We start from the raw sequence: 13,590 nt of genomic DNA on the forward strand, positions 1-13,590 counted from the left end.
TAGGTCTTCATGTTCTGGATGCTTAGTTTTTAAATGTCTTGCTAATCTTGATGGCTTCATTCTATCATTAGCTAATATCTCAAGGCACAATATACACTTAGGGAGAGGTTCATCGTTAACGATAGTGGATGTAAATCCATATTTCAAATAGTCTTCTTGATCATTTCGAATTTTTTTGGCTGTCTTCTTGTCAGATCTGATTAGATCAGCATTGTTTTTAACCTCGTAATGTGGCTGATGAAGAGCTCGTACTAGGAGTAGGCGAACTGTCAGCTCTGTCATTTTCTTGTTGTTCGCTTGTGCGCGAGTTATTAGTATTATCTTCAATCCATGGTTTCTTTGCAGGAATCTTTTTAAGCCACTTGTCCATTTTGTGAGGATTAGTTTAGTTAAAACTAGATAATATGATCCATAAATCCACTTAACTGGGCACACGTAAACTGCAATACACCGCAATACGCTGAAAGCGAACGAACGAGTGAGGGTGCCACTGTCAATCCCTCTGCGTTGTGGAACTCCCACTCTTCCCTCAGGACACCTTGAAGGGCCAGCTCCAGGCACCAGCGTAGGAAGCACGTGCCTGGGGCGGCACACTGTAAGGGGCGGCATTCTGGCCAATCTTAGGGCGGCGCTCCCCCGGCCACCCTCCCCCCCCCCACCTCCCCCAGCGGCGCTCCTCCTGCCTTGCTGCCCTTTTGCCCCGGCGGCACTCCTCCAGCCTTATCACCCTTTTGCTCTGGCAGCACTCCTCCTGCCACGCCCCCCCAATAGATCCTCTTGCACATCCCTTGGGGTGCACGCACCCCACTTTGGAGACCACTGCTCTAATCCACCCTCCCATTGTGAGCCAGCTTCAAAACATCATAGCTATCAAATCTCATCTCTCCCCTTTATCTGGATGCCTGATTTGGAAGACAGTACTCTGAATGCTCAGCCTTTAACTGAAAAGTTTAATTGTAAAATTCTTTCTTCCTTTATTTGTTACAAGTGCTCACAGAGAAAAATATGAATAAAAATTTGTTTCCCCTCTGCATCAGGATCACTTGCTTGGCACCTGTGATTATCACATTTATTAGCTGTCTTCCAAGAAAGCAAGGGTAGACAGGACCAGTATAAAAAGCAGGTACGTTTAAAAAGGTCCAGATCTTCATACATCATAAAACAGGGAATGCCACAAACCTTTCTCCCCCAATCTCCCTCACGGGTCATCCATAAAGGGATTTAAAATAAATCCCTCTAGCAAATCCATATTGTGTTTAATTATTAGGTAGACCCAAGAGGCAGCTGTGTATATTCCCAGCCAAAGATATGCAGTATGTTGTTGCAAACTGGAGCCCCTTTCCAATACGTTCTTGTTTCCTCAAGTCAACAGTTTACTTAAGCTAGACAAAAAAAAAAAAAAGTTTCATTTACACCCAGGTTTCTTCACTGATTTCCTCAGTGTCTATGACAGGGTGCCAACGTATTACCACGAGGCAAGAGGATGGTGCTTATTTCAATATGAGAGACAGAAGCACTATCAGAGTTTCTTAACTAATGCCAATTCTACTAGTCTGCCATTTGCTTTCACACAAGAAATCAGATGGTACATGATGGACTGGAAGTCTTGTCTGGTACCTAGAAAAAACTAATTTTAGGGGTCTTTGCTTCACTATTGCAGAATTTCTTCAGAAAGGATACATATAGCCTGAACAGCTTCAATAGATTGTTCAAAAGTAACAGTGCCAATCCCACGACTTTTGCCATCTTTGTCTTCTAGTATGTCAGCTCGAACAACCACGCCAGCCATGCTGAACACTTCCTTCAGTTTCTTCCAGCCAACTTTGTAATCCAACTGAAAGAAAAATACAGTTTGAAACATTCTGTAATGTTTCTCCCAACAAGTAGCTACAAATATTGTTTATTGAAAGCTTCCTGAACTAGGTACTACAGATTTGAGAATAAATTCAATAATCTTTGCAAAAATGGCAGAAAGTGTTAACTCAAAAGATAGTCAGCTATGAGAGTTTCAAACCAGAGCCAAGTGAATACAAGCCGTTCACGCATAGTGAGTACCTTAACTCTAGAAGAATCCCGCTGATCAGTATTAGTGACAGAATACCTTTTAACTGAGTTACTGAGTTTTGCTACAGTGTAAGTGCACAGCAAGAAGTATTCTATAATAAAGTGATAGGTTTCTTTATACAGCTAGATGTCATTTTTTAATGTATACTTCGTAATTCTGGAGATTCAGTGCAGGGTGCAGTACTGAGGTGTCATTATGTGGAATGTGCACTTTTTGGCTGTATGTCACGTGAATACTGTATTTCATCTAAGGCATGATACGGTCACCCCTACTCATGTCAGGTATGTAGGCAACATTGTTGTAGCCGTGTTGGTCCCAGGATAGAAGGTGTGTGAGGTCAGATCTTTTATTGGACCAACTTTTGTTGGTGAGAGAGACAAGCTTTCCAGCTTAGACAGAGCTCTTCTTCAGGTCTGGAAATGTACTCAGGGTCACCGCTAAATACAAGGAGGAACAGATTATTTAGAATAAGTAGTTAAACACATTTCAAGGGATCATTCAAGGTAAAGTGGTCCCAATAAATGCACTAAATGCCTATGTGGGTGAAGCCAAACCAATCACCATGCGAGTCTAGAAATGAACTCACACAGGAAAATGATAAAAAAAAAAAAAAAAAAGACAAAAACACCATGTTACCTGTGGGCGAACGCTTTTCACAAAGCGATCACTATCTCTGACCTATTAGTCTACATCCTCAAAGGAAACCTGCACAAGACTTTCAAAAGATGAGCCTAGGAGCTTAAATTCATAAATTTGCTAGACCCTAAAAATCAGGGGCAGAATAGACATTGGTTTTATGGCTTATTACAACAATCTATATTCCACTAACTATATTCCCTCCCCTACCTCCAATGACTGGAGGGGTGTTAACGGACCATTTCACCTTGAACGGTACCTTGAAAAAGACGGTTACTCACCGTTGTAACTGTTGTTCTTCGAGATGTGTTGCTCATATCCATTCCATTAGGTGTGCGCGCGCCGCGTGCACGATCGTCGGAAGATTTTCTACCCTAGCAACACCGGCGGGTCGGCTGTGGAGCCCCCTAGAGTGGCGCCTTCATGGCGCTGAATATATACCCCAGCCGACCCGGCGCCCCCTCAGTTCCTTCTTGCCGGCTACTCCGACAGTGGGGACGGGGGGCGGGTTTGGAATGGATATGAGCAACACATCTCGAAGAACAACCGTTACAACGGTGAGTAACCGTCTTTTCTTTTTCGAGTGCTTGCTCATATCCATTCCATTAGGTGACTCCCAAGCCCAACTTAGGTGGTGGGGTCGGAGTGAGACATTGCTGTGTGCAAAACCGCTGATCCGAAAGCAGCATCGTCTCTGAACTGCTGCACTAGTGCATAGTGAGCTGTAAATGTGTGGACTGATGACCAAACCGCCGCTCTACAAATGTCCTGGATCGGAACATGCGCCAGGAAAGCAGTCGAGGAAGCTTGGGCCCTCGTGGAGTGAGCGGTGAGGTGCGGTGCTGAGACACCTGCCAGGTCATAGCAAGTCCGGATGCAAGACGTAATCCAGGAGGATAGGCGTTGTGAGGAGACCGGTGAGCCTTTCATTCGGTCGGCCACTGCAACGAAGAGTTGCGTCGTCTTTCTAAAGTGCTTTGTGCGGTCAATATAGAAGGCCAGGGCCCTTCGTACGTCCAGGGAATGCAAACGTTGATCCTGGCGAGTGGCATGTGGTTTAGGATGAAAGACCGGGAGAAATATATCCTGGTTGATATGAAAAGGAGAAACCACCTTAGGGAGAAAGGCAGGATGTGGACGAAGTTGCACTTTATCCTTATGAAAAACTGTGTAAGGGGGCTCAGATGTAAGCGCCCTGAGTTCAGAAACGCGCCTTGCTGAGGTGATGGCTACGAGGAAGGCTGTCTTCCAGGATAGGTATAGAAGTGAACAGGTGGCCAGTGGCTCGAACGGAGGACCTGTGAGTTTGGAGAGAACCAGATTGAGATCCCACGTCGGGACGGGCTGACGCTGTTGTGGGTACGTCCGGTCTAGGCCCTTGAGGAATCTAACGACCATCGGGTTAGAGAATACCGAGGACGCGAGTTCCCCTGGGTGAAAGGCCGATATAGCGGCCAGGTGAACTCTAATTGAAGATATCGCCAACCCCTGTTGTTTTAGGGAGAGGAGATATTCCAAAATGAGAGGAATGGGTGCCTGCAACGGGGACGTGGCTCATTGTTCGCACCAACAGGAGAACCGCTTCCACTTGGCCAGGTACGTGGTCCGTGTTGAGGGCTTCCTACTGCTCAGCAGAATCTGTTGGACAGAGTGCGAGCATTGCTGCTCTGCCTGGGTGAACCATGGAGCAGCCATGCCGTGAGGTGGAGTGATTGCAGGTCGGGGTGACGCAACCGGCCGTGGTCCTGAGAGATGAGATCCGGACATAATGGAAGCGGGATCGGTGTCTGAACCGAGAGTTCCAACAGTGTGGAGTACCAATGTTGTCTCGGCCACGCTGGAGCGATCAGAATTACCTGTGCCTGGTCTCTGCGCAGTTTGAGCAGTACCTTGTGGACCAGAGGAAACGGAGGGAATGCATAAAACAGGTGGTCTTTCCAGGGAAGGAGAAACGCATCCGAGAGGGAGCCCTGAGCTCGACCTTGTAGGGAGCAGAACACATGGCACTTCCTGTTGTCTCGAGATGCAAACAGGTCTATCTGGGGAAACCCCCACCTCTGGAAGATGGAATGTATGATGTCCGGACGGATAGACCACTCGTGCGTCTGGAAGGACCTGCTGAGTCGGTCCGCTAGAGTGTTCTGGACTCCAGGGAGGAACGATGCCGTGAGATGGATTGAGTGGGCGATGCAGAAGTCCCACAGGCGAATGGCCTCTTGGCATAGAATTGACGAACGTGCTCCTCCTTGCTTGTTGATGTAAAACATGGCCGTGGTGTTGTCGATGAGAACTAACACACAGCGGCCACGTAGGAGATTGAGGAATGCCTGGCACGCCAGGCGCACCGCCATCAGCTCCCGAACATTGATGTGCAGGGCTAACTGGGGTGCAGTCCACAGGCCCTGGGTATGGTGTTCGTTGAGATGGGCGCCCCAACCCAGAGATGACGCGTCTGTGACCAGGTGCAGAGAGGGTTGTGGGGCGTGAAATGGCATCCCTTCGCAGACCACATTGCGATCTAGCCACCAGGTGAGGGACGCCAGGACCGAGTTCGGGACCGTGACCACCATGTTCAGGCTGTCTCGATGTGGACGGTATATTGATGACACCCAGGTTTGAAGTGGGCGAAGCCGAAGTCTGGCATGCCTGGTTACGTACGTGCAGGAAGCCATGTGACCCAGCAGGGTAAGGCACGACCTCACCGTGGTAGTTGGGAAGGCCTTGAGCCCTTGAATGAGGTTCGTGATGGTGCCAAAGCGGTTGTCTGGCAGGATGGCTTGCGCACGCCCGGAGTCTAGAACTGCGCCGATGAATTCTATTCTCTGGGTAGGTTCTAGAGTGGATTTGTCCTTGTTGAGTAGGATGCCCAACTCGTTGAATATGTGCACTATTCTGTGGACATGAGCTTGAACTTGCTCCTTGGTGCGACCGCGCACCAGCCAGTCGTCTAGGTACGGGAACACCTGTATTCCTTGCCGACGAAGGTACGCTGCCACGACAGCCATACATTTCGTGAACACTCTTGGGGCCGAGGATAGGCCGAAGGGAAGGACTGTAAATTGGTAGTGCACCGTGTTTACCACGAATCGCAGGAAGCGTCTGTGAGGTGGGTAAATTGCAATATGAAAGTATGCGTCTTTCATGTCGAGGGCGGCGAACCAGTCTCCAGGATCGAGGGAAGGGATAATGGCCCCCAAAGAGACCATGCGGAACTTCAACTTTACTACGAATTTGTTGAGTCCGCGCAAGTCCAAGATGGGCCGCAGACCTCCCTTGGACTTGGGGATCAGGAAGTAACGGGAATAAAATCCCCTGCCCCTTAACTCTATCGGAACCTCCTCTATGGCCCCCATGGCAAGGAGCGTAGAAACCTCCTGTGTAAGAAGTTGCTCGTGAGAAGGGTCCCTGAAGAGGGACGGGGAAGGGGGGTGGGAGGGGGGGATAGAAGAAAACTGGATAGCGTATCCCCTCTCCACCGTGCGGAGGACCCAACGGTCCGAAGTTATAAGGGACCAAGCACGGTGGAAGTGGGAGAGGCGATCCCGAAAGGAGGGAGCTGGATCCTGGGGGATGACTGGGGCGCTGTCCTCGACCGCACCTTCAAAAGTTCTGTCTAGAACCTGAAGGTGGTCTTGGTGGCCCCTGGTTCTGACCGGGTTGAGGGCCAACCCATCTTCTCCTACCACCTCGCCCTCGCCTTCTGGCAGGGTCCTGTCTCTGACGAGGTGGAGGGGGGTAAAAACGTTGAGGCTGGGGCCTAAATGGTCTGCGCTGGGGACCCGCAACATGCATCCCCAAGGAGCGCATGATTGTCCTGGAGTCCTTGAGGCTCTGCAATCGAGAGTCCGTCTTCTCCGAGAACAACCCCTGTCCTTCAAAGGGCAGATCCTGTAGGGTCTGCTGTAATTCAGGGGGTAAACCTGAAACTTGGAGCCAGGAGGTCCTGCGCATAGCGATACCTGCGGCCAGGGTTCTCGCGGCCGAGTCCGCTATGTCCAGGGAGGCCTGTAAGGAGGTCCGAGCCACCTTCTTACCCTCCTCAACCAAGGCCCCAAACTCTTCCCTGGACTCTTGGGGAACCAATTCCTTGAACTTCCCCATAGAGTTCCAGGAATTAAAGTTGTAGCGGCTCAGGAGCGCCTGCTGGTTAGCTGCTCTAAGTTGCAGCCCTCCAGCTGAATAAACTTTACGGCCGAACAAATCGAGTCGCTTAGCCTCCTTTGATTTGGGCGCTGCAGCTTGTTGACCGTGGCGCTCCCTTGCATTCACTGATGACACCACCAGTGAACACGGCTGGGGATGGGTATACAAGTACTCGTAGTCTTTGGAAGGGACAAAGTACTTTCTTTCCACCCCTCTCGCTGTAGGTGGGATAGAGGCAGGGGTTTGCCATATCGTAGTTGCGTTCGCCTGGATCGTGCGGATCAGGGGCAACGCCACTCTTGATGGGACATCCGCCGCCAGGATATTTACAATGGGGTCCTGCACCTCCACTATCTCCTCCGTCTGTAGGTCCATGTTACGGGCCATCCTACGTAACAAGTCCTGATGAGCCCGAAGATCTATCGGGGGTGGACCTGTGCACGACGTGCCCGCCACTGCCTCATCCGGAGAGGAAGAGGAGGATGCCTCTGGTGGTAAGGGATCCAGGGGAGGATCCTGGTCTCCCTGTTCCTGGGTCGGAGCATCACCTGTCCTTGGGTCCGGGACGTCAGGTGGTGCGGATACAGAGGCCTCCATGCCCCCTGGAGGAGGGCGAGAGATGGTGGACTCTGGTGCCCTTGTATCAGAGTGACCCGAGCGAGAGGTTGTTGGAGCCCCTTGCGCCTGGTGGTATGCCCACGGGGTCCAGAACGACCAGTGAGATGGGCCCTGGTCAGGGTCCTCTGCTCCCTCTTGCCAATGGCCTAAATCTTGCTCCCCGGCTTGCCCCTGAGGGGGGTATGCCGATCTTGGCAGGTCCTCAGAGGAGCGAGACACCGATCTCGATGGCCATGGCGGTGCCGACTGCGCCGAGACGAATCCCGTGGGATACGGTGCCGTCTGGTGCCGATCTAGAGATGTTCCATCTCTACGCGGTGCCGGCGATCGGTGCCGAGATCGCGATCGGTGCCGATGGCCTCGCCGGTGCCGGGAGTCGGACCTGGATCGAGACGATGACCTAGAGTAGGCCCGGTGCCGGGAGTGGCCTCTCGAAGTCGAACGTCGATCGTACCGGTGCCGAGAGCTACGTCTCGACGTTGATCGGTGCCGACGATCATAACGGTGCCGAGATGTAGAGCGGTGCCGCGATGATCTTGGCCGCGAGTACGACCGGTGCCGAGGTGATATCCGGCGCCGGGACTGCGAGCGGCGAGGGGACCTGCTTCGGGACCTGGATCGGTGCCGTGGTTCCAGCCCTTGCGATGGAGGGCGCATCAAGGCAGGTTTTCCCCTAGATTGGACCGGGCGAGTCAACGGTGCCGACGGTGCCGGTGGTTGTGGCGGTGCCGGCTCCGTGAGAGCGATCAAGTCTCTCGCCGTCGCGAAGGTCTCCGGTGTCGACGGGAGGCACTGTATCACCGCCGGTCTCGGTGGTGACTCTGTCTGCACCGGACTCAACGGCCTTGGAGCCGGAGTCGACGGTGCTGGAGGCACCTGTTTTCGGTGCTCCACAGGTGGACGCGGCTCTACCCCCGGCACCGGGGGAGCCGGCGTCTTCAGCACTGAGGTCCCCGCCTTATGGGATTTTTTATGTCCCGGGGATGATGAACGGCGCCGAGGCACTTGTTGTGAGTGCGGTGCCGATGAGGTCCGGTGCCGTGGAGGCTTGTCTGCCGTGGTCGGCATGGTCGGTGCCGCTGGGGCACTGCGCACCGAGGTGCTAGGTGCCGGGGCCTGGCGCGCCGATGGAGCGTCCGGGCTAAGTGCTGCCTCCATAAGGAGTTGCCGGAGTCGAAAGTCCCGCTCCTTCTTGGTCCTCGGTTTGAAGGCCTTACAGATCTTGCACTTATCTGTTTGATGGGACTCTCCCAGGCACTTCAGACACGAGTCGTGCGGGTCGCTCGTTGGCATAGGCTTAGCGCAGGAGGCGCACTGCTTGAAGCCGGGAGCCCTGGGCATGAGCCCGACCACGCGGCCGGGGAAAAAGGGGGGAGACAACCCCCTTAATCCCCCTTTTTTTAACTATATAACTATAAACAAGTGAATAACCAACTATATAACTATAAACAACTAGAACTACAACTATAACTGTGAATAACTGGATAAGCTAGGGAGAGTGGAGAACAGCTACGCCGTGCTCCACAGTTCCAACGACCGTCAGGGGCGGTAAGAAGGAACTGAGGGGGCGCCGGGTCGGCTGGGGTATATATTCAGCGCCATGAAGGCACCACTCTAGGGGGCTCCACAGCCGACCCGCCGGTGTTGCTAGGGTAGAAAATCTTCCGACGATCGTGCACGCGGCGCGCGCACACCTAATGGAATGGATATGAGCAAGCACTCGAAGAAGAATGTGTCAACTACTTATTCTAAATAATCTTTTCCTCCTTTTATTTAGCGGTGACCCTGAGTTTCCCACACCTCAAGAGCTCTCTGTAAGCTCAAAAGTTTGAATCTCTTGCCAACAGAAGTTGGTCCAATAAAAGATAATACCTCACCCATGTCAAGTAGTACTTTCCTCAGCAAGTAGTCCAACTGAAGACGACAGGACTAGTTACAGAGTAGGACACTAGATGATCGTGATGGTCCCTTCTGACCGTAGTCTATTAATAGTCTGATTACTCAAAGTAAGTAAATTTGCCAGAATAGAGCCTGATCCCTGGCTGAAAGCTCTTCATTTGGAGAGCAGTACCTAATCCAGTTAAATCCCAAATCTTCTGCCCAGACACCACACTGTACTTACATTTGCAACAAATACTGTACTTCCAAGTCTCCCAGCCTGTAAAGCATGGATAATCTCATTGGGTATGTTGGGATTATTGAGGATGCTGGGTGGTATATTGATCATTCCAGGGCCTCCTGGTCCTGGGCCAATACCCATGCCACCAGCTGCTGCCATGGCCTTCTGCATTGCTCTCCTGGCATGCTCGCCATCAGGATCCTGCAAAACGGTAAGAGTAACATGTACAACAAGATGGCAAAACTCACTAAACTCAATATGGACACTACAGAGCCAACACTTTACTCCCAGTAACACAGGGGGGTTTAATGGCAAGACTCCCATGATTCAATAATAAAGTCATCAGTAAAAAGTAGTTCATAAGCCTGTATCAGGGCACCACCTCACTGCTTGTTTTAGAAAAAAGTTAATAGGTAAGAGGAACAATCTAATAGTGACTCAAGAATCATACTTGAAAAGCTCAAACTGAATTGAACATGGGTTTCACTGAAAGCTGTCTGAAGGAGCATGAAGGGCAATAAATGACAGCAGATTCCAGATAGCAAGGAGGGAAAACCTACCTACTCAGATACTTGGGATACAAAATTATAAATGCTTAAATGACCTGGAACATTGGTTAACAGCAAGCTATATGTGCAAAGGATACTAAACTGAGAGCGTGAATATCAGTGTAGATGGATAACAGGGACCCAGAGAGGCAGGAAATTAAGATTCAGTATAGAATAGAGGCCCTGTCTACATTAGTTTTAGCCACTGGAGCAGTTACACCAATATTGTTGTACTGCTGACTGAGCACCTTGTGAAGACAAGCCAAAGAAAGCTTCTACTTGAAGAAAATCCAGAAGAGAATCAACATGGGGAAAGCCACAATGAAGATGATCTATATAGGAGACTGTGGACAGCAAGTTGTAGATACAGGCTTGTGATGCAATATGGAACAAGAGAACTAGTGCACATGTAACCCAAAATTACAGAGGCATAGCAAGCTATGCACCAGAGGAATGAGATGTAGTACATGCAGAAAATAATTAAGTGGATTAGGGGACTGGAAAGGTTAATTTGAGAGGAAATACAGTTTAAAAAAGCCCAAGACATTCAAAGGCATATAAATGCTCAGTTAAGGTCACCCAAAAGAATATAATTCTGTCTCTAACAGTGACAACTAGAAACAGACAACCTTATCCATTGATTCAAAACCCTGATATTCTATGATTCTAACTGTGCTTTAGTATTCGTGGTAATATTGGTCTTTCACTGGTTTTGAAAGGACTCTTCGGCTTGTAAAATATTACAGAGATGTAGCTAAATCTGTCCCTGAGATACGAAGAGCCAGAAGCACATTGGGAAATTTAATAAAAATGAATCTTAGCTGGGATTTGGAACCCTCAGAGCTATAAAATACCTTGCCTGTTCAGCATAAAAATCTAACTCAGACAAATATGGTGTGTACAGTTTCAGGTGGACTACTTTGGTTTTAGCATTATTAGGGAAAGGTGGTTAAAAAAGACTTACCAGAATAGCTTCAATGTTAACTATAGAAAAGCTTGTTTGTCTCAATAATGACTTGGCTACCTACTAAAGAATACTTGTACAGTCAGACTTCAAGGAGGGCAAGAACACTTTTCATCTGATATCTCAAAATGTTTTAGAGGACAAGTATCATTAGCACCATTTTACAGATTTGAAATTAAGGCAGAAATGATTAAGTGATTTGTTCAAGTTCACTTAATAGTTAATAGTAGTTTGGACTCCAAGCTGCCTAAACAATAACTAAATGTAACAAGATGACAGAAAAGAGGTGGGTGAGATATCATATTTTATTGGACCACCAGTGATTTCTGGACCACATTTTAGATTGCACAGAATGTAGGTCTTAAAAAGCTAATACTAATTAAAAATGTTTTGATTATGGAGGGTTTTTTTAAATTCCAATAGCTACTTCCTTGTAGCGAATGGTAATTTGAACACTGCAGCATTGCACTAGTGTATTAGAAAGTGAAATTGACAAGGGGGAGTGTTCCAACAAATACAGAACTCAAAATGACAAAGACCCCTCTAGTAATTAAAGGTTAGTTCATTCATTCAGCCTACAAGACTTCCAGTAAGGGCCCCTAATTTATATCAATTGGGAAGGTGGATTTTTCTATGTTAACAACTAATCACTGGTAACTGAAGTGAGACCAGACAGCAGTCAGATGGCAGCAATTTCACCAACTCCTGTGCTGGACCAAATTCAAATATATGGAGATATACCTATCTCATAGAACTGGAAGGGGCCTTTAAGGTCATCGAGTCCAACCCCCTGCCTTCACTAGCAGGATCAAGTTCTGATTTTGCCCCAGATCCTTAAGTGGCCCCCTCAAGGATTGAACTCAATCCTGGGTTTATCATGCCAATGCTTAAACCACTGAGCTATCCCTCCCCCCAAACAGTCACCCATTTATCCACAGAATGTCAGCTCTGCTTTGGAGGATAGGATTAAAATTCAAAATGATCTGGACAAACTGGAGAAATGGTCTGAAGTAAATAGGATGAAATTCAATAAGGACAAACGCAAAGTACTCCACTTAAGGCAGAACAATCAGCTGCACACATACAAAATGGGAAATGACTGCCTAGGAAAGAGTACTGTGTAAAGGCATCTGGGAGTCATAGTGGACCATAAGCTAAATATGAGTCAACAGTGTAACACTGTTGCAAAAAAAAAAAAAAAAAAAAAAAAAAAAAAAAAAAAGAGCAAACTTCATTCTGGGATGTATTAGCAGTGTTGTAAGCAAGAAACGAGAAGTAATTCTTCCGCTCTACTCCGTGCTGATTATGCCTCAACTGGAGTATTGTGTCCACTTCTGGGCACCACATTTCAGGAAAGATGTGGACTAACTGGAGAAAGTCCAGAGAGAAGAGCAACAAAAATGACTAAAGGTCTAGAAAACATGACCTATGAGGGAAGACTGAAAAAACTGGGTTTGTTTAGTTCGGAGAAGAGAAGACAGAGGGGACACCATAAGTTTTCAAGTATATAAAAGGTGGTTACAAAGAGAAAAATTGTTCTCTTTAACCTCTGAGGATAGAACAAGAAGCAATGGGCTTAAATTGCAGCAAGGGAGGTTTAGGTTAGACATTAGGAAAAACTTCCTATCAGGGTGGTTAAGCACTGGAATAAATTATCTAGGGAGGTTGTGGAATCTCCATCATTGGGGATTTTTAAGAGCAGGTTGAACAAACACCTGTCAGGGATAGTCTAGATCAGTGGTTCCCAAACTTGTTCCGCAGCTTGTGCAGGGAAAGCCCCTGGCGATCTGGGCTGGCTTGTTTACCTGCCGCGTCCGCAGGTTTGGCCGATCGCGTCTCCCACTGGCCGCGGTTCGCTTCTCCAGGCCAATGGGAGCTACTGGAAGCGGCACGGGCCGAGGGACGTACTGACCGCTGCTTCCAGCGGCTCCCATTGGCCTGGAGCAGCGAACCGCGGCCAGTGGGAGTCGCGATTGGCTGAACCTGCGGACGCGGCAAGTAAACAAGCCGGCCCAGATCGCCAGGGGCTTTCCCTGCACAAGCGGCGGAACAAGTTTGGGAACCACTAGTCTAGGTAATACTCAGTCCTGCTATGAGTGCAGAGGACTGGACTAGATGGCCTCTTGAGGTCCCTTCCAGTCCTATGATTCTATACCAGCAAGAAAATAGCAAAGTTTAGACGGCAGAGTTTAACTGAAAGTTAGGAAAAGAGGTAGTCAAAATATGTGTAAGGATGAAGATAGCATTTCCATGAATAGTTATCCAGGGGGCAACTTGATTTCTTACCCCAAGAGTTAGTACTAATGTTGAAGCTACATTCCCATATCTGATTAAATTAGACTCAAAGACAGATTCAGGTTCTGCAATGCTAGAACTATACTAATGGCAAATAACTCATAATTGAATATTAGTTACTGTACCAAAACTCTGAATATCTGTAGTATTATTTTCTAACTGTGAAATTATATTTAAAATGGCAATAAGTCTCCAGTGACCT

General features: G+C 48.6%; 1 protein-coding gene across 2 annotated transcripts in view; it reads right to left on the reverse strand.

Moving 5' to 3' along the window:
* The window catches only part of HNRNPM (heterogeneous nuclear ribonucleoprotein M), a 31,567-nt gene that overhangs the window by 17,235 nt on the left and 742 nt on the right, over positions 1-13,590 (reverse strand). For both annotated transcript variants that reach the window (XM_054013321.1, XM_054013320.1), the window contains exons 3-4: positions 9,585-9,782; positions 1,681-1,834 (exon numbers count right to left, since the gene is read on the reverse strand). In XM_054013321.1, coding sequence (XP_053869296.1) covers positions 1,681-1,834; positions 9,585-9,782 — 352 coding nt within the window. The remainder of the gene's footprint in view (positions 1-1,680; positions 1,835-9,584; positions 9,783-13,590) is intronic.

This window comes from Malaclemys terrapin, chromosome 24 (assembly GCF_027887155.1).
Source record: "Malaclemys terrapin pileata isolate rMalTer1 chromosome 24, rMalTer1.hap1, whole genome shotgun sequence".
Taxonomy (NCBI): Eukaryota; Metazoa; Chordata; order Testudines; family Emydidae; genus Malaclemys; species Malaclemys terrapin.